At 51.3% G+C, this 25,567-nt stretch overlaps 2 protein-coding genes across 2 annotated transcripts; one reads left to right on the top strand and one right to left on the bottom strand.

Annotated features, from left to right (window-relative positions):
- Positions 1-2: 2 nt before the first annotated feature.
- Positions 3-25,558, bottom strand: TGME49_215260 (carbamoylphosphate synthetase). The gene is made up of 37 exons (XM_002370804.2): positions 24,736-25,558; positions 24,067-24,171; positions 23,530-23,636; positions 22,777-22,933; positions 21,294-21,649; positions 20,738-20,842; positions 20,136-20,242; positions 19,563-19,669; positions 19,292-19,372; positions 18,284-18,400; positions 17,349-17,477; positions 16,746-16,894; positions 15,931-16,020; positions 15,488-15,571; positions 14,992-15,151; positions 14,635-14,714; positions 14,081-14,192; positions 13,448-13,488; positions 13,061-13,192; positions 12,438-12,525; positions 12,051-12,144; positions 11,441-11,557; positions 10,817-11,208; positions 9,937-10,329; positions 9,383-9,480; positions 8,858-8,952; positions 7,849-8,080; positions 6,891-7,052; positions 6,227-6,363; positions 5,457-5,506; positions 4,866-4,995; positions 4,194-4,338; positions 3,722-3,824; positions 3,274-3,354; positions 2,200-2,442; positions 1,524-1,619; positions 3-873 (listed from the first exon to the last, which is right to left on the bottom strand). The coding sequence occupies exons 1-37, from the start codon at positions 24,827-24,829 to the stop codon at positions 743-745; spliced, it is 5,100 nt and encodes a 1,699-aa protein (XP_002370845.1). The 5' UTR covers positions 24,830-25,558; the 3' UTR covers positions 3-742.
- On the top strand, positions 24,943-25,558 carry TGME49_215270 (hypothetical protein; the record flags this gene model as incomplete). The annotated part of the gene is made up of 1 exon (XM_002370805.2): positions 24,943-25,558. One exon carries the CDS (start codon positions 24,943-24,945, stop codon positions 25,435-25,437), a length of 495 nt encoding a protein of 164 aa, XP_002370846.1. The 3' UTR covers positions 25,438-25,558.
- Positions 25,559-25,567: the final 9 nt, after the last annotated feature.

Here is a 25,567-nt window from a genome sequence, read left to right on the forward strand (position 1 = left end):
GGTTTACTTATACACGTATATCTCTATGTATGTATAAATATGTTGACGAAACGTTTATGGAAGAAGGCGAAGTTCGAGTTGTAGAAATCTGTGTTTCTTCTGAGAGAATGGTTACGCCACAGTCTGCATATTTTCCGTGAATCAGAACTCGGCGTCCGAGGCGATGACTTTCCTTCGAAATGGAATGCGACGGCAGGAGGTGCAGGCATGTCTCGCATCCGACGAGAGTTTCGATGCCATTTGTTTCGGCTTTGAAGCATTCCCGACGTGACGCTCTCTTTGCAGAACACTGGCACCGCACAAATAGGTTGTTGGTTCAAATCGGCTCAAGCATGCACACAACTGCAAGCGCGTTGCTTCGACAACACCAACCGTCGCCAAAAGACCCTGAGGCAAATTCACTACTTGTACGCTCGCTGCTCTATTCACATCAGCACACGTAACAGCTGAGATGTCGATACACATGTGAACAAAGCCGCGCATCTACACAGACAAATGCTCAGTTGTGGAGGAACAAAGATGAGACGACTTTCAACGTCTTGAAAACCGGTTCTCAAGCCGGTGTTCCCACACACGTACACATACATATGCATATATATATATATATATATATATATATATCATTATGCCTAGAGAGAGAGGAAGAAGCATACAGCGGAGCCACTGCTGGAAATCCGTCGCGTAACTCAAATGCGTCAGTAGAGCGAGAGATATGGAACGTTTTTGGCGAAAGCATTGGAAATTATTTTTGAGGCCAGTATTCATCCCAGCTGCGAATGTCCCAGAAGGAGCGACCCTGAGCTTCTTTCGCTTCTTTCTTGTTGAGGGCCTCGACGAACATGCTTGCCACTTTGACGTTTGTCAGGAGGGGAACTGCGAAGAGAAAAACAAGAAAACGACGTAAACGCCGATCAACATACTGCAGACAGTCTCGCAAAAGCCAATGGCGCGGAGAAGCCCGCTCTCTGTGACGAGATTTCTGAAACGTTCCCGACCCCAGAAAACAGCGTACCCCATGCTCTGTCGACTGTTGAGGCCATCGACGCATCTGATTGCAAGCGAAACGTTAATGTATTGATCGAAACATACACAAAATATTACGAATCTGTCTAAATCTATACACGTTTGTAACTAAATATGCGTATGCATACATCTGTCTACATGTCCGTATTTATATCTATGTACGCGTATATACATATATATATATATATATATAATTATGTAGAAAACGAGTATTTCGCACTTGGTTCCCCGCGCCCGCATACAGAACTGAGGTCTTGAGAGTCGGTGGGCCAAGCCAGTGAAGATTACTGTTGCTCGCGCGGGCCGCCAAAACATGAAATGGAGAAGACTTGCTTTTTTCGAACGCCCAGTCGGGAACGGCAAGACGCCCTCGGACCAGACAGACGCTCTGCAGTTCCGTCGGGTAGTCCGTTTTGCTAGAGCACGAGTTCCACCATTTTTTTCTGTCTTTTCTTTCGTTTCTTTGGTTCGTCTGTTGCGCCCACTGAGGCAAGACGCACCTCCGCAGTCGGTCGCAGTGCGACGCATCAGGTAGCCGTTTGTGGCCGCTCGGTGGTTCATGCTGTCAGGCACATTGATGACCATTTCGACCTTCCCTATGTGAACAAACAAGACACCGTTTCGTTCTTCGGCAAGAAAGGATGAGCGATTCGTGCATAGCAGGAAGTACGCGTACTTTCCTTCTTGCGAAAAGATTCAAAACGCCATGTGAAACCACATGTTCACCTCTACCTCCGTGAACGCCGCACCTACATCTCCGTGGCACTGCTGTGTGTCTGTTTCTGTCTGTGGTCCACTTGACTGCTGCATGCATGGTTTCGATCGAGGGGGTCCAGCCAGTCTCTGAAAGTGTTTACCGTCTAGGGTCCAGTGAACTCTCACAGAGAAAAACCATGCTCGCTCCCAATAGCTGAGCCTGTGAACAATCGTTTAAACATCGACCATCCTCAGTATGCATCTCAACCTCCGCATGCACATAACTAGGCATGTGAATACACCTTGGCACGATAGATGCGCATACACATAAGAGTGCATGCATGTGCGACTGCAACATGAAAGCAAACAAGACATAAACCACTGGGCTGTGTGTACATGCTGGCGCCTCGTTGCTCAGAAACGCAAAAAATCGCATGCCCCGTCTGCACAGCCACCCGAACACTCACTGCCGGGCCTTACCACTTTCAATGAGGGAGAGAGCGTGAGGTGACTGGTGACCTCCGTTGTGCGACTCATTCGATCCGACAATCGGCTTTCTCACGCGAATAATGCGCGATGCGTATTTAGCGCAAATGCACGCATCTGCGTCGGACTCGGCTGTCGTAGGAGTCCGAAGGCCGCTGTCGGACGCCGGCGACGCGTTCCCAGGCAGGTGGGTCCCCTGCCCGCGAACGACGCTGTTCATGAGGAATCTGTAGGTACCTGGGCACCGAAGAAAATTCAGAAAAACGAAGAAATAAGAAACGTGAGCTCGCAAAGCGAGAGAAGTCACGGCGGGGCAGCGGAAACGGGGACAGCAGTAAAACGAAGAGCACTTGTCTGCGTCAGGACAGGAAAAAATCGAGGCGTGCATGCGTGTGAGCATGCGAACGTTGAACAAAAAGAAGCCGAAAAGTGGAAACAAACGAGGAGCGGGGCAGAAGAGCTTTGTGAAAGCCAATTCCGAGAGAATACGCTTAACAGCCTTCGCATGCACTTGAAGAACGGAAAAATGGAAGAAACACAAAAAGAAAAACAGTCCAATGAAGAAAAGCCAAAGCGACCACACAAGACACACACACACACCATGGGCAAAAGAAAGACATCGCAGCATGTGCTGCGGCCCTGGCCGTCAACACACGTTCTTCACTACCTTTCAAAAAAAAGGAAAAAATCCTAGCTAAATGCCACTGAAAGAAACCGAAGGCAATATCCCTTCAAAATGTTGAATAAATACACATATGCTACGTTCTGCAGCGGCGAAGCAATACACCTGCACACAGACAACGACGGCCAGCGTACACAGTCATATCGACATGGCACGTGCATACAGAGCGTTCGTTGTGTTGCAGATGAACATATATATACGCACGACCGTTCGCGGCTTAGAGAGCTACACCGACAGATACACAGATACACGGACCGAGAGGCAGACAGACAACCAGAGAGACATAGATAGAGAGGTAGGTAGATAGATAGGAACACCAACTGTTAGTGTGAGAAGAAAAAGAAGAGAGAACTGCAAAGGGATTCATGGAGTGCGCCTCCACTTACCTTCCGTTGCGTAGATTGTGAAGCCCAGGTCCAAAAGGATTTTGAAGTACGGCTCGAGTTCCATCTTCGACCACAGAGGGCCTGCAAAGACAAGAGGATAAAATGTCACAACCGAGAGGCAGTGCATGCATCACGCGCGAGCGACAGATATATGTCCACAGAAACTCTTCGCCAGCTGGAAATGGAGAGAGCGAAACTGACGAGGAGAGAGAGTCGAAGGGCCAGGGCGACGGGCAGCATTTCTTCGGCTCGCACGAACACGAAGCGAAATCTGCAATAGTAGATGCATGCGCCGACTTCAGAGAAACGCGGCTGTTAAAAAGCACTAAGGGGAACATGGAAGCTGCTCTGTCTCGAGAGGGAGGGAAGGAGACAGGAAAAAGTTGCTGTCGCTCGACAGAGAGAAAGCGAACAGAAAGAATCGCTTAGTTTACAGAACGTTGCGTACCTGCGCTGATGAGAATCGTTCGCTTCTCAAGAGGCAGCGGCACACCAGCCGAGATGAGAGCCTTGAGGAAAGCCTCATGTTTGCTGGCTCCGAAGCACGCAACCTGTGAAAGGAAAAACAACACGGTCGCGAGGAGACAAGCAATGGAGACGGAACGCGTTGACGTCTCGAGTGAAAACTGCGTTTGTCCACGAACAGTCGCTTGAGGGAAGGATACCCAGAAGTTTCATTTTCGTTTCTCACTTTGTTCTTCTAAACACTCTCACTCACTTCTCGCTTCGCTCGCACATTGTGCCGTACTCTTCTTTCCTCCTCTTTCGCTGTTTTCCTCCCTTTCCCCTTCCTCGCACTTGTGTCTTCCTCTGTCTATCGTTCCAAGCCGAGTAGACGGCAATGCAGATCTGCCTCAAACGACGCCAGGCTTCCTGACTTGAAAACGGAATAGCTTCTCCTTCTTCAGCAGCCTGCTTACTTCTCCAGTCGACCGCATTTCCACGCCAAGGACCGGGTCGCAGCCGCGAAGACGCGCGAAAGAGAAAACTGGAACTTTCACGCAGACGAAGGAAAGGTCCATCAAGTGAATCGGCAACGGAGTGACCGGTGCGCCAATCATCACCCTGGAGACGAAACGACAAGGAAACGAAGAGAAAGAACGAAACAAATCCACCTCAAAATCGGTCCCTACCGGTAGCTTTGCCTCTAGTGGAATCATACGCACACATACGTATGTATGTATGTATATATATACATATATATATATATACATACATATGTATATACATGTCTCTCTCTATATATGCTGGGGTGCAGAGACACACCATGAGGAAAAAATCCGTAGAAACGCACATGCACCACGTACTGACAGATACAGGCATGCACATGCATCTGCATGCCGGGGAGCGCTACAGAGGACGAGACAAAAATGCAAAAGTATCGTAAACTGAAAAACATCTGCGACATGCTCCCGCCACATCGACCCTACGAGCACAAACATATATATATATATATATACATATGCGCGTGTGTAGATCTCTCGGTCTCTAGAGAAACATGCACGCAGATTATGTTTATTCGGAGATGTGTGTCGAAGAGTGTGTTGAAAAGGGAACTTGAGGCGCGTGTGGAATACCCTTGGTCTTCTTACTTTGTCGCGAGGTCGATGAGGTTTACATTGAAGGCCTTGCTGATGAAGGGGAAAGTACGCGACGCTCGCAAGTTGCACTCAATGACTTTCACGTCGTTCTGTTTGCAGATGAACTGGATGTTGAACGGACCTGAAGAAAGGCAGAAAAGCACAGCACGCCCTCTCGCAAGCGGACCCGCAGGTGCCCCGTCCCTGGTACTGTGCAGGCGCATGCAACGCATGCAGCTGACACGAACTCGAGGGAACGTCCGGCAGTCTCAGGCGCCTCTGAACTCTGGTTTGGAATTGCAGATCCGCCAATGCGGTTTGCCTCCACTGGGTGAGCTGCGATAGGAAAGGCAACGCCGTCGCTTTCTCGTGATGGAGAAAAGAGGTCTATCGACTGTCGGATAACACAGAGCGATACGAAGTCCGACGAAAAAATGGTGAAGAAGAACACTCGACTCAGAAGACAGAAACTCGAACCGTGTACAGTTGGCACCTGACAGAAAGGCAGAAGACACCGGATCGAACGCACGACGCAAAGAAAGGTTTTTGAGGAGAAGCAGGGGAAGAGCAATCAACGAAAGATAGTGTATGAGAAAAACGAACCTGAGACTTGGAGTGCGCGCGCGAGTTTCTGCGAGATCTTCTTCACGCGACTGCACGCAAAAAACATTTGTGCCTTCACAACTTACAAGAACAGCTTTTTCAATTCTTCTAAAGAAGATGTGGGCGACAGAATCTCCATCTGACTGGTGTCGACCCTTCACGTCAAGGCGGCGCAAGGCCAAGGAACCACTAGGTCCCTCTCTCTCTCATCTATCCAAGTCATTCAACATGCATTTATTTCTCGTATACCCCGACCGATAACTGTCCGTTCACCCTGCATCCATCTTGTCTCCATTTCTAGCAATATTGTCCACTGGCAAATATCTACCTGACTCTCCCATCACACTTGCCTGGATATCCTCACATGTCTTTGTCGCTGTCTCTGCGCCCTCACTGCGCCTCAAGTTCGATCACTTTCTCTCCACCGTCCTTCGTCAACTAAGCCATTATTCTTTCTCTCGATTACATGCAGGTGCCGCCTCCACTCCCTTCAAACGCCCTTTTAGCATGTTCTCTTTCTCGTGCTCTTGACAAGAGCGACAGTTGCGTTTGCTGGGATGACACCACGGCATTCAGCAACTGGAGACGCTGAGACAGAACACGACTCGTTCGGGCGCGTAGCGTCCTTGAAAACAATGGGCGCGAGATGCACCCGCCGCGACTCATGAACGGAATCTTTGAAGACTCTCTGCGTTCCTGGAAAGTTCGTCTCTTTTTCTCTGTCGCGCACTGGGGACGGGTGTCACAACACACTCTTCATGCGTCCTCACCGAATCGTTTCCACGTAAAGCTTCTGTCCAGGGAGAATCAAAGTCGCGTCTCCAGAGTGAGTACCCGCGTTCTCCACATGCTCGCTTATTGCAAAGTTTACGATTTCCCCCCGGCAAGCGACGCTGTCAAATTCCACCTGCAAGCCAAAAAGGCAGTTTCCACGGAAGGAACGAAGAGAGAACGATACATCCGAACAATGCCGGCTCCTGCCTACCATGTGAAACTATGCTTGCACGCCTATGCTTACGCAAGCATGCACCAGGTTCATCCCGGTGGTTCCTGCTGATTTTGACAACTTCTTTTCGTTTGCCTCACTATTGCTCAAGAGTTCCCCATCTAAGCGGAGATCACATGTTTGCACACATCAATATTATATATATATATATACATACATAATTATAAGAAAACACACGCATATATATATATATATATATATCCCATTCGGATGCATTTCCATCTACATAGATACGCAAGCAAAAGATAAATGGATATCATGCAAGTATACACCTATACGCAGCTGAAGAGAGTATTTCGAGGAAGATCTCTGACATCACTGCATAGGAACACGGAGACATGTAGCCCACAGGAAAGTAGATACGAACACGATACAGGGATATGCGTGGAAGCGTGGAAGTCGTGAGCCTGTCTAGGTCGTTTTCTTACTTCCTTGGCGTTCTCGACGAACTTGGAGATGACCACGGGAGATTCGCCACTGACGACAGCTGCGATTTTGAGGAAGGCGTCGAGCTGCTCGTCGTCGGTCACCACTCGCATGGCAGCACCACTCAAAACGTAGGAAGGACGCACGAGGACTGGGTAGCCGACCTGCAGAGAAGAGCGAGAACGAACGCAGAAAACGCGACTTGCGAATCCACAGCCTTTCAAACACGTGCCAGACAAACTGCGAGAAAACATACGTTCGATGAGGCCGGAGTACCAGAGACACCACCGCGCCGGACGCCTGTGGACCAACGGGGTCTCGGGCGTCCGTACAGACCGTCGCGAAGGGAAAGGAAGAAAAATGGCCAGCGAAAAATGCATGCAAGACACCACTGTAAGCGTGTGCGGTACGAACATGTGGACCGGCAGGGGCTTTCACAGAGCAAGCGTTTTATCCTACGTAGGCCAGAAGCAGAGACAGAAGACCTCTTCGATAAAAATGCAGAAACGGTATTTACTTTCGAGGTAACCTGATGGTGTCGTCGCGCCAGCAAGCACGTTGTAAGGACATCCGGCGAATGCTTTTGCTCTTGGGCACACGCTACCGCTTTGGAACCTCGACAGGTTGTGTCATCTCTCCTGCGACTTCCTATCTTCCAATTCGACTTTTCGTCTTCTGTTATCAGTCCTCCAAGGTTCGCTCCCCTTGTGTGTTTTGACGTCCGTTCTTCGTTCGTCTCTTCTTCAACTCGACTGCGCGCTGTTGAAGACCGCTCTGTCTCCCCCCGCTTCATCTGCGTTTCGCTGTCCTCTGCGCACATTTCTGCGTCTCCGTGTCTCTCTATTTCTCGGTTGCTTTGCCTTCCATTTGATTGCTTCTCGTTCGTCTCCGTTTTCGTCCCCATCTCCATCTCCCGTTTTCTCTTGTTTCGCCCCGAATGAACCATGTGTTTCCGCTTACCTCTTGGCAGAAGGCCTTCGCTGTGCGAAGGTCGGTGAACTCCTTCCACCTCGGCTGGTCGATGTTCAGCTCGTCGCAGAGCCGGGAGAACTTGTGTCTGTCCTCGCAGCAGTCGATCGCCGCCACACTCGTCCCGACGATCCTCACGCCCTGCTTCTCCAGTGCAGAGCACAGCGTGTTTGGTGTCTGGCCGCCCACGGAAATAATCACTCCCGCCGGGGCTTCAATGTCCCTGGAAACGAACGAAAAACGCGCGACAGAGGACCCTCGAACGAGAAGCACACACTCGCGCAACATCTCTTGACTAGTAGGCAGGAGACACAGGATAGCGAATGGAATCCACCACCGCGCGGGAAGGTATTACTTCTTCTCCGGAGTGTAGAATAGGAGGTGGACCCCTGTTTAAATCTTCAAAGTCTTTCTGAGATAAAGAAGAGAGTGGAGGAGGAGAAAACTCCGGAAAATAGAGGCGATCAACGAAAGCCAGACGTGACAGACAACGCGTGAATCAGGAAGGCAAGACGGGAGAACAAGGGAAGCGAAGCGAGACGGAAAAGAAAGTCAAAGAGGAGGGAAAGAGACACGAGCCAGAGAGGAGAATACGACGAGTTCAGAGCCGCGTGCACGAGGCACAGATGACGACAGAAGAGAAGCGTGAGAAGAAAGACAAGACGAGAGAAATCTGGGACACACAAAAGAACGTGTCTTCCACACAGCGAAAACAGTGATTTCTGTGCCCCTTATTTGGGAATTCAAATACCAACGAGGCGGCGCCATCCAAGGCGGACCCACAGACATCGACGGGATGTGCGAATTCAAAGAACGAACTTTGAAGCGCTGCATGACACACTGAGAGACACCAAACCTACGGGCCATGTGAGCTCTCTCTGAATGTTCGGGGAACCTGAGGGGCCAGACACACGTCCAAGGCCGACATCCAGGCTGGTCACCGCGATTCGGCTTATATTCGGAGAGCCCACAATCGGACAGCTACGCGTGAGAAACCTACCAGATGTTCAAGACTGTTTCCAAGCTCAAGTCTTCGAAATACAGCCGATCGCTCACGTCGTAGTCCGTCGACACAGTCTCGGGATTGCAGTTTACCTGTTCCACGGAATGCGAATTGAAAAGAGCAGGACGAACAACGTTCAATAAACGCTTTTATGAATAATTACCTTTTAAATGCTCATATACTGTCTAGCATCACTTTCATGTCCGTCGTCGTCATGCACAGACCTACTCTTATTCGTGAATAGAGGTAAAAATGCCCATTTCTACATGGCCTCCACTGCGTACATAATATATATATATATATATATATGTATCCATTGATACATATCCATAAAGATATTCGCAGAACAGTGGCTCATCTCGCATGCAGTGTCCCCATGCGTTAATGCATCGCTGCATTTGTTTAAAAATAGTCTGAGGCTATTCACGAGGAACCTGAGGCAGAGGCTTGTCGCAAATTCCTTGACCTAAGGACCGACACGTTTGCGAAGTGATCTACTACTGAGAGGCGCCGAATACTCACCACAATCGCGTGGTGGCCAAGAGACCGAAGTGTACGGACACACGAAACAGCGGACCAATCGAACTCGACGCTGGATCCTATGCGGTAGCAGCCGCAGCCTGCCGAAACACACCAAAAAATACCAACGCACAAAAAGGTGCAAAAAAGCATATACACATGCATATGCATGAATAGTCGTATATGTATATATATATATATATGTACTTCTGTATCTACCCAAGCATATCTGTGGATGTTCATGTATATATATATATATATATATATATATTGCAGTACCTGGTGCGCAAGCACCGACAGGTCCTTGAGAGAAAAGAAAATGAGGTGTGCCCGTCGATAAACAAAGACATGCTCTTGTCGTCTGATTCTGGTCTTCCGTGAATCGCCTTTTTTGCTCGCCTTTGCTTCATGCATCGTCTCCAACTCGTCCCTTGATCTCTGTCGCCATTCCTCTCTCTTCTCCTCCGGTTCTCGATCTCTCTCCCGTCTTTGCATTTCTCTCCCTTCAATGCTTCTTCGTCTCTCGATCCTCAAAGTTTCTTGCCTTCGTCGCCTACCTAGAACCACAAAACATTGTTTTCCGGGTGCGTCGCCTTCGCCGGTTCTAAGCCGCGCGCTGGAGCTTTTGCTCAGGCGGCGGAGGAGACTTTCGTCCTCGTCGTCTCTGCATGTCTCTGCGTTTTCTTCTTCTCTCTTCTCGGCTCGCGCGCCAGCGAAGACCGCCGAGACGGACGATGTGGCAGCGAGAGGCGAGACGTCGTCGTCGATTCCTTGGTAGGTCAAGTAAAGGTAATTCGTGTGAGCAGGAAACTCGGCCGCGAGAGTGTCGATTTGCTTCACCGACGGTCTGACGCCCAGGTGCAGTCGCCGACGACGCACGTCGAACTGCGACAGCGCAGCCGCGCTCGGTGAATTCATCAAGTACTGCGCAATCTGACGGTCGCTGAATCCTGGGAAACAGAGAGAAACGTGCGGCCTATCCTACTAACGGGGAGGGATTGTCGCAGTCTGGTCGTTGCACAGACGAAGCGAAGAAGGCGAGAAGAAAAGAGGAACATGAGACACGGACGAGGAGAAGAGACGGAGCAGGGGAGACCGAGTAGAAGACGAGAAGCCGAGAGCGAGAGACGAAGACAAGAGACGACGAGAAGATGAGAACCACAGTGGATCCCAAAACGAAAAAAAACATTTGACCGCCAGTCTGCGGTTAGCGTATCTTCTACGATTGCCACAAGAGACGGGGAACAGACAGGAGCTTTGAAAACATGGAGCATCGCTTGTCTCTTGTCCCCTTCGGCTTGCGCATCGTCGCCGTGTTTTCGGAGATGTACAAAAGAGTCAGAAATGCGACTGGGAAACGCCCCACTGTTTGACGGCCACCCCGAAGACACCCGAGCCACATGCCCCAGTGTCTCGACAGTGCGAGAAGGCGTTTACCGTATTTCTTGATGTAGAAGAAATCTGCGCGCGTGAGGTCATCGAGGGTGAGCTGGGTGAGCTGTCGCTTGATGTCGTTGATGTTTTGAAGTTTGCTCAAAAACCATTTGTCGATTTTCGTTTTCTCGTGGAGCGCGTCGACCGTCCACCCGAGCTGGAAGGCGAGCGCCAGCGCCCAGATTCGATTCGGCGACGGACGGCGAAGTTCCGCCTCCAGCAGCGCAGCCTGCCGCTCGGCGCCGGAGTCCGTGCGTCCGCAGCCGCCACGCATGCATTCTCCGGAGGAGGACGTCTTGAAGTCTGACCCGGGCAGCGAAGGCGCGCAGTCCTCGTCCGTGGAAAAAAAGTGACAGACCGACTCGTCGAAGCCGCCGGCCTTCTCGTCCACCATTCTGAAGAACAGAGGCGAAAACGCAGGCCACCAGAACGGACGTCAGCGAGACACAGTCGAAGAAACGTCGCAAACAGAGAACAGGAAAGAGAACACAAGGGAGACCAAGAGGGAGAACAAGAGGGAGAAGAGGAAGAGAGAGGAAATGCGGAGAAGAGAGATGTGGCTACAGTAACTTCAACTGGGACAACTGTTTGTCGACGGATGCCGATGATTGGAACTTTGTGGTTTACCTGAGCGCCTTTTGCAGAGACTCCTCGAAGGTGCGTCCAATGGCCATGACCTCGCCGACACTCTTCATCGCGCTGCCCATCAGGGGGTCGCACGACTCGAATTTTCGCAGATCCCACCTGAGAGCAGAAAGACATATTCAACACGAATCTGTTCACCGCCAGGAGGCGCAAGCCTCGCTGGACGTCGAGAGACGAGCGAGGACACTCTCTCAGACGCTCTGGAAACTTCTTCCTCAAAACGGCAAGTCTCTATCGAGTGCAGAGATGCAAAGCATGCGTCAGAGAGGCATCTAACAGAAGGCGTTGAGCTCCTGCAGAAGGCAGAAACAATTTTGGGCAAGGACGCAGGCGACGTGGTGACGTTGAGGAGAGAGAACCATACACACGTTGACACGCAAGCGACGGCCGAACTGGAACGGACCCCAACAGCGAACAGCGGAAGAGACGGCGAAGGACAGGAACAACGAAGAGAGAAACAGAGAAAGAGATGAAGAGAGGCAGGAAAGAGAGAACGAGGGAGCAGTCAGGCCACGAAGAGAAGAGGGAAGAAACCACTGGTGTCCTGGGAGTCCCTATGGAACTTCTATCTGTGTGCGTTGTGTCCTCGCACCTCGGCACCTTGGTGACGACGTAATCCAGCGAAGGCTCGAAGCAGGCGGTTGTCTCCTTTGTCACGGAGTTACTGAGCTCCACCAAAGTCGAGCCTACATGGAGAGAGAAAACATGCGACACACACTGCCAGTTCTCGAGGATGAAAACCGACCGAAGCACCACCTCACTCAGCCGACGAGACAAAGAAGATTAGACGGAAACGCACATCACCGCCGCGAATTTAAGAACAGAAGGAAGGCCGTGCAGACACGTTTGAAGCATCAAGGAGAGCAGCAATGAAAGGGGATGCTGGGCTTTGAGCGGGCCATGCGGATCGACTCTGGGACGAACAGTTCGGAAAAGCCACTCAGAAGTTTCGACGAAAAAGAAGGGAGACAAACGTTACCGAGAGCGAGCTTCGCCGCAATGTAGGCCAAAGGGTAGCCAGTGGCTTTGGACGCGAGGGCGCTGCTCCGAGAGAGACGCGCGTTGACCTGCGGTGAGGAAAAGGCCCACAAGACAGCGAAGCGGGAGAAGAGATGAGAAAGCGAGGCGTCTGGAAAGTCAGAGACGCTGTAATCGCGGGACGTCCGAACGTCGGAGACAGCCACACAAACGCCCACAAAAGGAAAAACGGAATGTCCGTCAGCAGCTGTCTGGACAGTGCTTGATTTGTAGAACTGCTTGGCGACCTTCTCGTTGACTTTCAGCATGCGTGTGGCCATGCCGCACAGCGCGAGGCAGGTGACATCGAACCTGAGCTAGGATCGAGAAAGCTTCTCTCGATTTTCTGTAGCACTTATCTCCGCCCCTGTCTCTCTCTTTTCTGGCCGGTCTCTCCGCTTCTGCACCTCCCTGTCCTTCTCGCTCTGTGGCCTCTGTCTGACTTTGGTGTGAGCCTGTCCGGTTCTCGCTTTCCTCTCTCCTGTTTCAGGGTGTTCGTCCGCCTTTCCTCGCGGCATCATCCTCTGTAAGACCGCGTTCCCTTCGCCTCCCGTGGTTTTTCGTTTGCACTCTCTTGTCACCTACTTCGACGATGTAGTATTTCTCCGAGTTAGGGTCGAGCGCGTATTGGATGTTGCATTCGCCGACGATGCCGAAGTGACGAATCACCTTCAGCGCGGTATCTCTCAGGCGGTAGTAGTCCTCGTTAGACAGCGTCTGAAGAGAGAGAGCAAAGAAGAAAACGCGCGCTTGTGTGGGAGACGAAGGGATTTGAAGCGGAGACAACAATAGACCAACGCGGACAAAAGATAACAAAGGATAAGAAGAAGACATAACAAGAGGAAGAACGAGGGATAAGAGAAAACAACGAGGAAAATGGCAAAAGAGAGGCCATGAGAGAGCAGAAATATCGGACCGAGAAATGTATAAAGAGAGATGAAAAACAGAAAAACACAAGCGAAGACAGCTCACCTGCGAAGGAGCAACGACAATCGAATCTCCCGTGTGGATGCCTGAGGGGAAAAAATCCACACGCGGGTGTACAGACATGGACGCAAAAAGCGCATGCGCAAACCATCGACGAAGGACGCCGTTTTAAGTGACCAAAACGCTGTGACAATAGAGTTCGACGACTGAATTATCCAGATGGAGTGCATATACAAAAACATTCAAATATATATATATATATATATATATATATATATGTAAATCTTTATACAGAGAAGTGCCAAGCTCTGGAGAAGCGGAGAAGGAGAGATACGCCGATAGACAGCGTTCGTCAGAGACAGCGCTGCACAAAAAGAGAGAGACTTGGAATCACTGCGTCTGGCGAGAGACAAAGAGAAGTCCGAGAGAGACGCGTCCACTCAGAGGTCGTCACAGCGAGAGCACGGTACGAGGGATTCCCCCGCAGCGACAGAGTCAAGCAGCGAGAGGACGAGAGGGAGCATGCACTTGTGTGGGGATTCGTTTCAGAACGCTCGTTAACAGAGAGGCCAGAAACAATTCGTGGTGTACAGCGAGCCTCCGCAGCGCACCCCTCGACAGAGCTGAGAAGCCACAGTTGAAGAGCAAACACGGCAAATGCACACAGACGAGACGCACCGAGGGGATCCAAGTTCTCCATGTTGCAGACGGTGATGCAGTTGTTCTTGCAGTCGCGAACGACTTCGTACTCCACCTCCTTCCAGCCCTTCAGGCTTTTGTCCACGAAAACCTGAAAAAACGTAAATTCTCAGAGTTCCGCCAGCTCGACTTGGCGCTTTTCAGTCTTATAGGGGACGCACTCGGGGCTTCGCGCGAGAACCACTGGACCGGCACACACCAACACAACGAGGAAGCCTCCCCGACGACACTCGGCCTGCAAACGAACCGGCTGAAACGCGAGATTCCTTCGGAAGTGTGGGGTTTCATTCGGCTTCCGCAGCCATGCAGACACGCCTGTCAGAAACGCATGCACGCGCATTCAGAACGGGCGACCTCTCTCTCCAGACGTTCACATCTGCCCACACGACGCCGGTGCGGACATGCACAAGTACACCCGCAGATAAGAACTGAAACATATATGTGTGCATACATATACTTATATATATATATATATATATGCAAATTTTACTCTGATGTGCGTATACGCATGCACTACGAGAAGTTGACCGGACCTGAGAAGAATGGGAGAAGGCTTCCTTGCAAATGCGTCGGACGGTCTCCTCGTCCTCGGCGAACCCAGATCCGAGCCCACCTGCGATAGTCCACATACAAGTTGACATCACTTGAACGTGAAATCCGTATCCTTCGTTTCTGGCCAGTTCTCTTCCCTTCGTCTTCGGTGCTTCCGTCTCCCTCGCGTCCTTCCTCGCATTCTTCTCTGTCATCGACTGCCTCTTTTGCCGCCTCGTCTGTTTCCGTCTGCATCCGTTCTGTGTGCGCCTTTTCTGGGTCTCCTCTCATTGCTCTCGTTGACCTTGCGCCTCCTTTTCTTCGCTCGTCTTCACTCCCCGGTCTCTTCTTTGGCTGACCGAGTGCGAAGGCGGCGCGAATGAGGACGGGGTAGCCAATGGCCTTCGCCGCTTGCACAGCTTCTTCCGTGTTTGTCGCGGCCGCGCTCTCCGCCACTTTTTCTCCGATTTCTTCCAGCTTCGCCGCAAACACCTTTCGATCCTCAGTCGCAATGATCGCCTAAAAAAGACAAACAAGAAACCGCGTGCTTCCCACGAAACTCGAAATGCGCGGATACCTAAATACACACCAGTATACAAATTTGTGCATCGTAACTTGCACTGATACACACACATTTCTCTACACGCATATATATATATATATATATATATATGGATATATATTTATATATGGATATACACACATATATGGACATATGTGTGCGCGGATGTACTTGCATATGTCTATGTGCATATATATATGTATCACTATGAATATGTGCATTTATGCAGTTACGAATATCTATCTATCTATATATATATATATATGGATGTATATATATGAATACATTCTTACTTCGATTGGACTGCCGAGGATTTTGCAGCCGAATTTTGCCAGGACGCCTTGTTCGTGGAGTTTCACAGCGCAGTTGAGGGCCGTCTGAACATGCCATAAAGTGAAAAAAAAGCCGTACCCTGTCCAGATATCGCTGTCCCCACATACGCCCACAACCTCATTTACATATATCCGCACGATCACGTGCTTCGTCCAGAAGTCTATGCATGCAAACGTGTTCGCCTACGCTACTCCTCTGAACAGCTGCATACATATCTCCTCAATGGCCAGCCCCATACGCATATTATATATATATATATATATATATATATTAAACATGCATATATATGAATATATATGCATATGGATGGATTGTCCATTTGCGAGTGCCTAGGCCTCGTTATATCTTCGCGCATTTAGTTACGTTCATCGAGGAAAAAGCCGTTGCACACACGCAAACGCACCTGGCCTCCGAATGTGCAGAGAATGCCGTCGGGCATTTCCTTTTCGATGACTTTTGTCACGAACTCATCCGTGACGGGCAGGAAGTACACCTGAAAAAATGAATTGCATGCACCCGGCTCGACACATTTCATGCAAGCTACTACTCGACTGGATCGGTTCAACTCCACTCGCAGTTTGGAGTTGCGTGTGTCTTCTCCGGAGAGTTTCGGACTTCCCGAAGTCGACAGACGTTAGGAAGCTCACAACGCAGAGGAGAGAGAGACCCGAGGAAGCCTGCCGACTCCTTGGTTTCCGCCAGTCTCTGGGGAACCGCAGAACCCTCTCATAAACGCGTTACGCAACGCAGCAGTGGAAATACGTGGTGTCCACTCTCTTCTTCCGACAAAGAAGGCCTCACAAAGACCATCCTGCCTCCATCGCGCTTTCGTCACCTTCCACAGCCTAATGCTTCACCGTTTGCTCAAGCCCCGCCTTTATTCCTTCACCTCCACCCTTATCTCTCTCTCTCCGTTCTGTCTGTGTCTCTCGTTGCTCTGTCTTTCTGTCTCTGCTCTGGGCTCCGTCTCTCCCTCTCATCTGCGTCTTCCTGCACCACGCTTTGTTTCTGTCTTGTTAGCTCTCTGCTCCTCTCTGTGTTTCTCGCGGTTTCTCTCTACCTCGCTCTCCTCCTTGCCTCCCGATTGATCTTCTGTCTCGCTGTCTGTCTCTCGCTGTCTCTCTGATTCTCTGTGTCTTCTCTGGCGTCTGCGTCCTCCTTTTTCGTTCGCGCTCCCTCGACGCCACTCTGCGCAATCCGTCTGCGCGGTCAACGCACCCGGTCGGCCATGTGCTGGCTGGTCTGCACCGTGGCGATGTTAGGGTTCACCACGACGACAAAGATGTTCTGCTCTTTCAGCGCCTTTATCGCCTGAGAGCCGCTGTAGTCGAACTCCCCGGCTTGGCCGATGCTCAGGCCTCCGCTCCCTACGAAGCAAATAAACCACGCACACACAGCCGACTTCCCGCCTTACCCCGACCTCCTCACTTGAGCGAGCAGAGCCTCCGGCACAGTCACCACGACACGGTCCTCCTAAACAGATGATCCCGGCGGAGACAGAGGTCGAAAGAGAGCCCGCGAAAAGCTCAGGGAGAATGCACAAGGGAGACATGACATGAGCCGCGCTCTCTGCGACAGTCGGCAGGGCCGCGCTCGCACTCTTGAACGTCCACGACGACACCTTGACAGAGATGACAGCGTCGGGAAACCTCCACACGGGCGTTCAGAAGGTGCCACGCGACGGCCAGCCACAGACGCATCTGCGAGAAACCAAGAAGGATGCAGCCGATGGCGTTCCTTCTCTGGTGACCCCCGCAAAGGGCTTTCTGCACGTTAAAAGAACTCGCCTTCCCTCAAGATGCGGGAGGAACATCGCCTTACCGAGAAGCAGAACTTTCTGGAACTTCTGCGGAAAGGAGAACGGAGTCGTGTGGACCTGCTTCAGCGTCTGCGCCTTCATAATCGAGGCGATGAAGTCGCCAAATAAGTAAAACGTGTCTGTCGGACCACCTGAGCCAGAAGGCACAGACAGAGGGACGCCGAGTGTATAAACACCCCACAGACTCCAGGAAAGAATCGCGCGAAGGACACACCCCACGGGGTCTGCGCTGCGTGGTAGACTGCGGCGCAGCTCTTGACGAAACATCATCTGGCCTCCACCGCGTGAAACTCACATCTCGCGCCACTCCTCGATCTCACTGGAGCTCTCTAGGTTGTCACAAACGAGCAGAAGAAAAAATCGGTGCACTGTGTTGACGAAGCCGCGCCAGCGACAGGGAACGCACGAGACGCCCAGCGGAGGGGCACCGATGGGTATGCGCTGCTTCTTCGCCGAGGCAGAAAAGTGAGAAACAATCATCTCTGAGTGGCTCGTCTTCGTCTCGTGCGTCGGCACCCCACTGACTCGCAGACTGCGTACACGAACTTCGGAGGTCCATCCTCGTCTTGTCTCAGAGGAAAAACTCTCCCACCGCGATGCAGTTGGTGACACACGAGTTGCGTCGCAAGGCAGCATCCTTCTTAGCGAGAGTGACGGCTTTATTTAAGACCCAACAGATGCCTCCAGTTATGAGGAACTGAACTGATGACACAAGCACATGTTTCCCTCATGAAAGGAACTGTCGCCCCTGCCTCATCGGGAAGAGCATCGGCAGTCACTTATTCCTTGTACCGTCGAGCTCCAGTTCCGCCGTATTGATCCGACGAAACGCTGCCAAGATGCCTTCAAGCACTGATCATTGAAACGACGCCAACGGAAATAGATGTCGCTGATCTGCAACGTCGGTATTTCAGTCGAAGAAGTATTGCCGCCTTACCTGACGCCTCTGGGTGGAACTGTGCAGAGAAAAAAGGCAGCGTGCGATGGATGATGCCTTCGTTCGAACGGTCGTTTGCATTTACAAAGAGCGGCAGGAAATCTCGAGGCAGCGTGCCTGCAGAAACGGCGAGAGGTTCAACACAGGGTCGTATAGGCAGGTGTCCACATCTGTCATCTGACGAAGGCCGCACTGAGACCGACAGGAGTATAGCTCGACCATGTATTGTAAGCGCCACACCGTACGCAGATATTGCATCTGTGCAAAGGATCTGCAGTCGTCCAGAACTGATGTCAAAAGGTATATCCCCGCGTGGAGGTCTCGCTTCGTTCTATGCATCTACTTGCTGTAGCAACTGCCCGCCTCGAACACGGACTCCCACGAGGACACAAGAGTGTCTGCAACGCTACCGGCTTTGAAACGCCATTCTCCAACACCACAGTTGGTATCTTCGCTACCTGGAGGACATCATCCTTTGTGGAGGTTCTAGAAAGTGAATATCTGGCTCATTGTTGAACTTCATCAACGGGGACAAACGTCGACTTCGCTGATTCAAAATCGACATATCGCTGATGTGGACGGCTCAAACACACATTTTTAGGTTATTCCACATCGGTTATGTTCTAGGCGTGAAATATGGATTACTGTTACCATTCGTATACACAGCGACAGACACTCTGTTTATTCGATTTGAGTTATACAGCTCTGGCTCGCGGATCATTTGTACAGAGACAATACCTACTTATAATGAAACTCAGGGTCTTACGGATACACTTGCGTCACATTTGCGCTCTACCGAACACCGCTCCCTTTCACAATGCTGTCGAAATACAACCAATTGCAGATACATGAACCACTTTGATTTATAGCCGTCTACATCTAAGAAAGTGAATCTGTACCTCTCTCGACGTATCCATATGCATCTACATATCAACATTATGTCTACGATAACGGCATATGGAGGTCATGGCACCTAGATTTCGCAGGTGGAATTTTGTCGCTGCTTACTCTCGTCGACGGCAAAGCCATGGTTCTGGGGTGTGATGTAGCATCTCGACGTCCGCAAGTCGATCACCGGCTGATTCATTCCTGCAACGGCAAAACGGAAATGAGAGTCCGGAGATGCTATTTTCCCTCTTCACCTCGCCGTCGCTAGTCACTGGCCTGCCACCCACGTCGCGGGACGCTCCCTGGACCGGCGCCTCGCTGCCGGTGAAAGAGGTGTACGTACACCCGAAACGGAGTACAATCAGTGTGCCCGACGAACGGCAACGCTTACCTCTGTTTCCGTATTTCATTTTGTACGTTCTCGCGCCGGCAGCCAGGGCAAGGAGTTGGTTTCCTAGGCAGATGCCGAAGATGGGGATCTTTCGCTCCATGACGCGTCTGAAAACGGGAGGGAGAACGAACGGTATAAAAGGGATTTGCATTGTAAGGGCATGAACCTACGCAGCCACCAGCAGTGCTGCGCAGTCTTCCCACACAAGAGAACATGGGAGATCCGCGGGGAAGCGCATAGTACCCGGCAGCCACCGGGCATTCCGGTCACCTTGGCCCGAACCGGAGCAACTACGCGTTTAACTCGTGCATGTCGCTGTTTGCCGGGTCTAAGTTCTACTAAGTTAGCAGAGACAAAACGGAGAGACTCCAAGTTGTTTTTTGCATGCACGCTTCTCTGTGCCTGGGTCGCCAAGGAACGGAAGCAACAGTTTCCCGCGACTCAGAGAGCAAGCTCAACCAATCTGCACATCGCGATGGTTTTGCATGTCTACAGCGAAGACGGAAATGGAAATGCGCCACTGTGCTGTTCCTGACTCTGGCGAACGAATCGGCTTTTCTCTGCAGCACACACCGAATGTTAGCAACTGTTTTTTCGCATCTCTCAGGGTCGCCTGGACCGTTGCTGATGAAGAGCCCGTCAAATTCGTCGTTGCCAAAGTCGAAATCCCACGGCACCACCTGAGAGACACGCAAAGCGCATGCGCTCCTGAACGGTTTCACAGCTGCGCAGTCACAGTCTCGCGTACCTCTCCACACTCAACTGTTTAATTGAATAGTGAGATTCAGCGGCATGTAACCAGACACACACGCGTGCAGACATTCGTACGGAAACATGCAGACTTGTAGATAATACGTACATATATTCAAACGCAAGCACACACATAAATCCATGTACAAATATATATATATATATATATATATATAGACAGATATGCATGCATAAACAGAATGGAGATTCACGTGTACACATCAGTATACTTATGTATGTCTTGATACTGCTGGACACACATCTCCATTTCCCAGTACCAGCTGAAGAGCGCTCGGCGCCGCAGAAAGGGGAATTGACGGGTGGGCGCCACAGGAAACAGAAAATACAAGCGAACTGCCGGGAGAGCTAACAGATCAGGAATGAGAGTTTCAAAGTCAATGCAGTCAGAGCAGCGACAGCTCTACCTTGAGAATGATGTTGCAGTGCTCGAATTTGCTATGGAGAAGCTGGCGGTAGATGTTGTATTTCATCCCGCAGTCCACGCAGAGGATGAGGACGTCGCGGAGATTCTGCAGATTCAGGCAACGAAACCGACAGCCCAGACTTGAGATTCCGACAGAACACAGAAAGGCAGTCCAGACACACTTTGGAGAAAGAAGGCGGGCAAAGCCGAGCCGCACATTCGACAGGCGCCGCCCGGGAGGCCCCGGACACGCACAGTCAGACCCTCAAAAGACTCAAACGCGATCGCAACGTGCATACACACCCCGGATGTACGTACAGCTCAGCACGGACCTCCGGCGCGGCGAAACCAGTGCAAGCGAGCGCATTGCGCTACGCCTCGGTTGAGTGGAGATTGAAGCCAGGAGTTGAACTCGGCGTCTATACTCCCCTCCCCAGATAGCGGCATTCCGCAGAATCCCAACTTGTGCATGTCCCACGCTAAATCTAAACATGGACTGTGGAAACTGCGTTTCGCTTTCGCACGTGAAACGTCTTTCCCTGGGCTCTGTCACTCACCGGATCCACGACAGTAGATTTGTAGACGCGCACTTCTTTTCGCGAAACGAGGGCGACGAGGTTGTCTTTGTTGGGGTCTTCCCATGGCAGGTTCTTCGCCTTGTTGCGGATCGCCTCCTCCCACATCGTGAGCGCTGCTTGTCGCCTCTCCACTCTTAGGCGGGCCTCTGCTTTGTCGGGCGTCACCGTCGCGTCGTTCTCTCCTCGTTGCTCTGCTGCAGTCGCTGAGGGAAGCGCGGCGAGAGCCGAGAGCGACAAGCCGGATCGACGCTCTTCTTCTTCGCTCAGGACGACGATCTTGCCCAGCATGCAGCCGACCTCGCGCAGGTGCTTGGTCAACGCTCGCGTGTCGACTCCTTGAAAAAGAAAACGATACAGCCGGAAACAGGCAGGAGTCGGGAAGTCGGAAAGAAGCAAAAGAGGAACGACGAAGATAGAGCGGAATAGAGAACGAGGCGGAACGACGACAACCGACAGCGTTTCAAGAGCAAACGAGAGCCGTGGAAAGGTGAGACAAGAAAAGAGATGGAAACGAAGAGGAAGAGGTGAGACACACACGGACGCAGAAAACAGAGAAGCGGAAACGAGAGTGAGGCGGGGACCTAGAAAGCCCTGACAGAGCAGCAACAGTCGGCAAGGGAACACCAGCAGAACTGGAGACACTGGAGGTGCACCTAAAGGAGAACGAGTAGCCGCGAAGGCCAGCAACTAACAGGATGGCAACAGCATGCCAGAGATCCGGACGCTGTTGAGCACTGAGACACGAACTAAACCACGTCTCGTCCTCCAGACATATGTGCGCCAGTACTTCAAGCCCCGTACACCGTGGAAATACAGTTCACAATACACCCTTGAGATACCCCTCCCCGTCATGGCAGACATACACTGAACGGCTCTGCAGAATTGAAGTGAAACATACACAATCGAGATGTGTCTCCATGACAAACACGTGAGCAGTCGTGTGCTCTCTCTGTAAGGACCAGTGGCAACAGTGATCCGTGAACTATGCGTTAAACATAGCCGAGGTAGAGCAACCTAGCTGTATTGTTAGTCTCCCTCCAAAAGTTAGTCTCTAGGGACTACACAGATCTAGCTGTCCAAATTGACGAGCACGGATTCAGTGAGACGTGCATTAATGGAGCCTGAAGAAAAAGGCATTCAAAAGCCGGTCTGTGATGGGCGACGTTGACTCGGTGGCACGGTAAGAGCGTCTTGACTGCTCGTGGTCGAACCGACTTACAAGTGGAACACAATTCAGAAGAAAGAGAAGCTGCTCCCTCATACATGCCTACTACGCGGATCCAAGACAGTTCCTCCAAATGGCCGAGAAAGCCACCTGGGCATCGAGATGTACAGACAGACGTTCCTTCGCAGACTTGCGAAGAGAAAATTAAGTGAAAATCAAAGACAAGCATCGAAAGAGGATGTCTTGTCCAGAGGCGCATCTGACACTACAGACACTTCGGCCTCGATGTTTTCGCACCTGCAATTGCCGGGACTTTGTGAGTGTTCATCCAAGCACTGAGGCTGTTCTCTGCACGAAAGTGTGCCGTCACAGCTGCGTTGTCGTAGTCCGCCACAACGAGAGCGCGAACGTAAATGCGGTCGCCCTCAAAGTATTTCGGCAGGCCATGCTCATCCTGAAGAGCGGAAATGAAACACACGAAATACGCTGAAATGCACATCACATATCGATGCCTAGACGACTTTAGATGTACAGAAAAACAAACATTGTAAAGCGACATACATACATATATATATATATATATATATACATGTGTGTAGCAATCACTTCGCTCACGTGTAGACACCCGCGTAAACACCTTTGCACGCAGGTGTACAAGCGTCTTAGCATCTGCCATTTAGGGAAATACTCTCCCGAAAGACAGATGTACGTTCATATATAAACTTAGATATCCACATTGATATATATATATATATATATTTGAATATAAATATATACATAATATGTATATATGTATATAGAAACACGTATATGTCTCACGGAGAGGTGACGTTGCTCTTCTCACGTAGGACTCAGTTTTGTAGTGATGTATGAATGATTTGTGTGCGCATTCGGCATGTGAGAAAGCGGAGACCCCTGCCAGACTTGCTTTCCTGTGACGTTGCGTCGCAAGAGAAGTCCGACTCTCCCTCCTCGACTCTCACTGATGTGGATCAGCCACGAAGTACGGGGTTCTGCTAGTCTCTTCGTTTTCTTGCTGTCTGCTCTCACTTTTTCCGAAGAGGGAACGCCATAGTTGCCGATGAGAGGGTATGTGAGAACGAGGATCTGCCCCTCGTACGAAGGATCCGTCAGAGACTCGGGGTAGCCGACCATACCTAACCACGCCAAAGACAAGAAGTCGGCCACTACCTTTCCCGACGCACGAACACTCCCGCAACAACGCATGCACCCAGAACGATACACAGCTCATGGTGACGCAACCCAGGGGTATCTAATTATCACGCAGAAAAATACAGGTGAACAGACGTACCAATATGCATGCATTTTGAGTATCTACATGCATATGTATATATATATATATATATATATGCATAAATATGTTTATCGAAGGTAGATACATGGTCGTGTGGTGGCGGCCCACACGCGTTGACAGATGGCGGTGCATGAGGCTGCATAGGGTGGTGTACGCGCTTGTAAGAGGAAGACCAATCGCTGCAGCACACAGCGGATAGACCGAATGCACCCTTTCTGGAGAGGAGAGACGCCAAACGTCAGCGTTTCTGGACAAATTCGAGAAAAACGTACCAGTGTTGAAAACGACCTCGCCTCCCACACTGCCTGGGTAGCCGAAGGAGTATCCGAGAAACTCAGTCCCATCGGCTAACACCAGCATTGCAGGTCTCAGACGTCCTGCGAGCAGCCGACAAACACAGGAAACGAGCGACGAGCGAGATGGCCTGCGTCGAAATCACTTCTTGAAAATAACACACGGATCGCCACCAGGTTTATCGTTCGCAAGAATAGACAGCGTGCACACATGCAGACGCATGTGCCTCTCCACAACTATGTAGAAACACGCGTGGGTACAGTTGGGCGCATGCATGCGCCTGTGGATCTGCAGATACGAAAATATTTGAGTATGCGCGGGTACCTGTGCATACACGCGCTCATTTGCTTGCATCACAGACGTCGTGTCTCTCCGTCGAGACAGTTGATGATCACGCCCTTCACGGCTGCCTCTCTGTCGGCAGCAGACAGGCCGGTCTCCCCGGAGGGGCGCGAACACACGAGCAAGCCAGGAGAAAATTGGAAGCAAACACGGAAGGCGACGCAAGGGGCGGAAGCGCAACCGAGACAGCTGATCAAAGGGGAGAAACCGAGGCTGCACACCAAGAAGCGGAGAGGAGACGCGGCCAGGCGTGTGAAACAGAGAACCCAGACGAGAAGGAAGTCTGAACGAAACTGCGGACTGACCTGCCAGATCGAGAGGGTAAATGGGAGCAACAGCTCTCCGCCCTCCACTGTGAGGCATCTCCCCCGCATCGTCGAGCGCATGGTGGACCCCCATTATCCTTCGCCGTCAAAAAACGCTCCAAGGTATTTCTCTGCGGCGTCCGCGAACTTAGCCACGTAGCGCCGGACTCAACAGCACCCGCTGCCCCACGCAAGAGAGACACGACGATGCAGACAGGAAGACAAGAAGAGGGTAGAGGAGAATTCGAGAGACAAGACGGGCAGAAGGTTCAGCCAGAGGAAGATCCGGTGCAGAAGGACAGCACGGGAGCGGACAGCAGGCGGAGAAGTCGCGCGGGCGTGGAGACCGGAGGTCGCACAGGCGCCGCCGATATGGGGGAAAGCAGTTGGGGCGTGGTTCGCCGAATGAGAGGCGGAAAGAGGAACTGTAAACGACACTCGAAGTGGGGAACGACGAAGGTTTCAGGGCCGAAGCGCTGCAGAGAAGAAATGCGAAGCGAGAACCGGCGCGGGGGAGGGCCAGCAAATCACGGCTTGCTCAAAGACGGAGACACAGACGCAACCATCGACGAGTGTGGGGGGTGCCGTGAAGCAGAAACAAAAAAGGAGAAAAAGGTGGGAGTTTTCTCTGACAGATCAACGGACAAACCGATTAGCGCTGAGCGACGGTTTCCCCAAAGGTCTTCGCCGCAGACCGCATGACTCTGTGCTGCGGGCTCGTCGATGCGCGCAAAACGCATGCACGGGGAGGGGTACTTCCGAGGGACAACCGACGGGACCTGCGGACGTCTTTGATTTGAAACAGCTCTGGAGACGAAAACAGGAAAAAAGC

The sequence above is a fragment of the Toxoplasma gondii genome, chromosome X (assembly GCF_000006565.2).
Source record: "Toxoplasma gondii ME49 chromosome X, whole genome shotgun sequence".
Lineage (NCBI taxonomy): Eukaryota > Apicomplexa > Conoidasida > Eucoccidiorida > Sarcocystidae > Toxoplasma > Toxoplasma gondii.

What these genes read in the sequence shown, in the direction of transcription:
- TGME49_215260 (XM_002370804.2), bottom strand. Translation starts at nt 24,829, where the DNA reads ATGGGGGTCCACCATGCGCTCGACGATGCGGGGGAGATGCCTCACAGT. An exon ending in AAAACAGTTGCTAACATTCG is followed by an intron (nt 19,670 to 20,135) that starts GTGTGTGCTGCA and finishes TCCCGTTTTCAG; the next exon opens with ACGCGTCATGGAGCGAAAGA. An exon ending in AGAAATACTACATCGTCGAA is followed by an intron (nt 12,526 to 13,060) that starts GTAGGTGACAAG and finishes TCCTCACCGCAG; the next exon opens with GTCAACGCGCGTCTCTCTCG.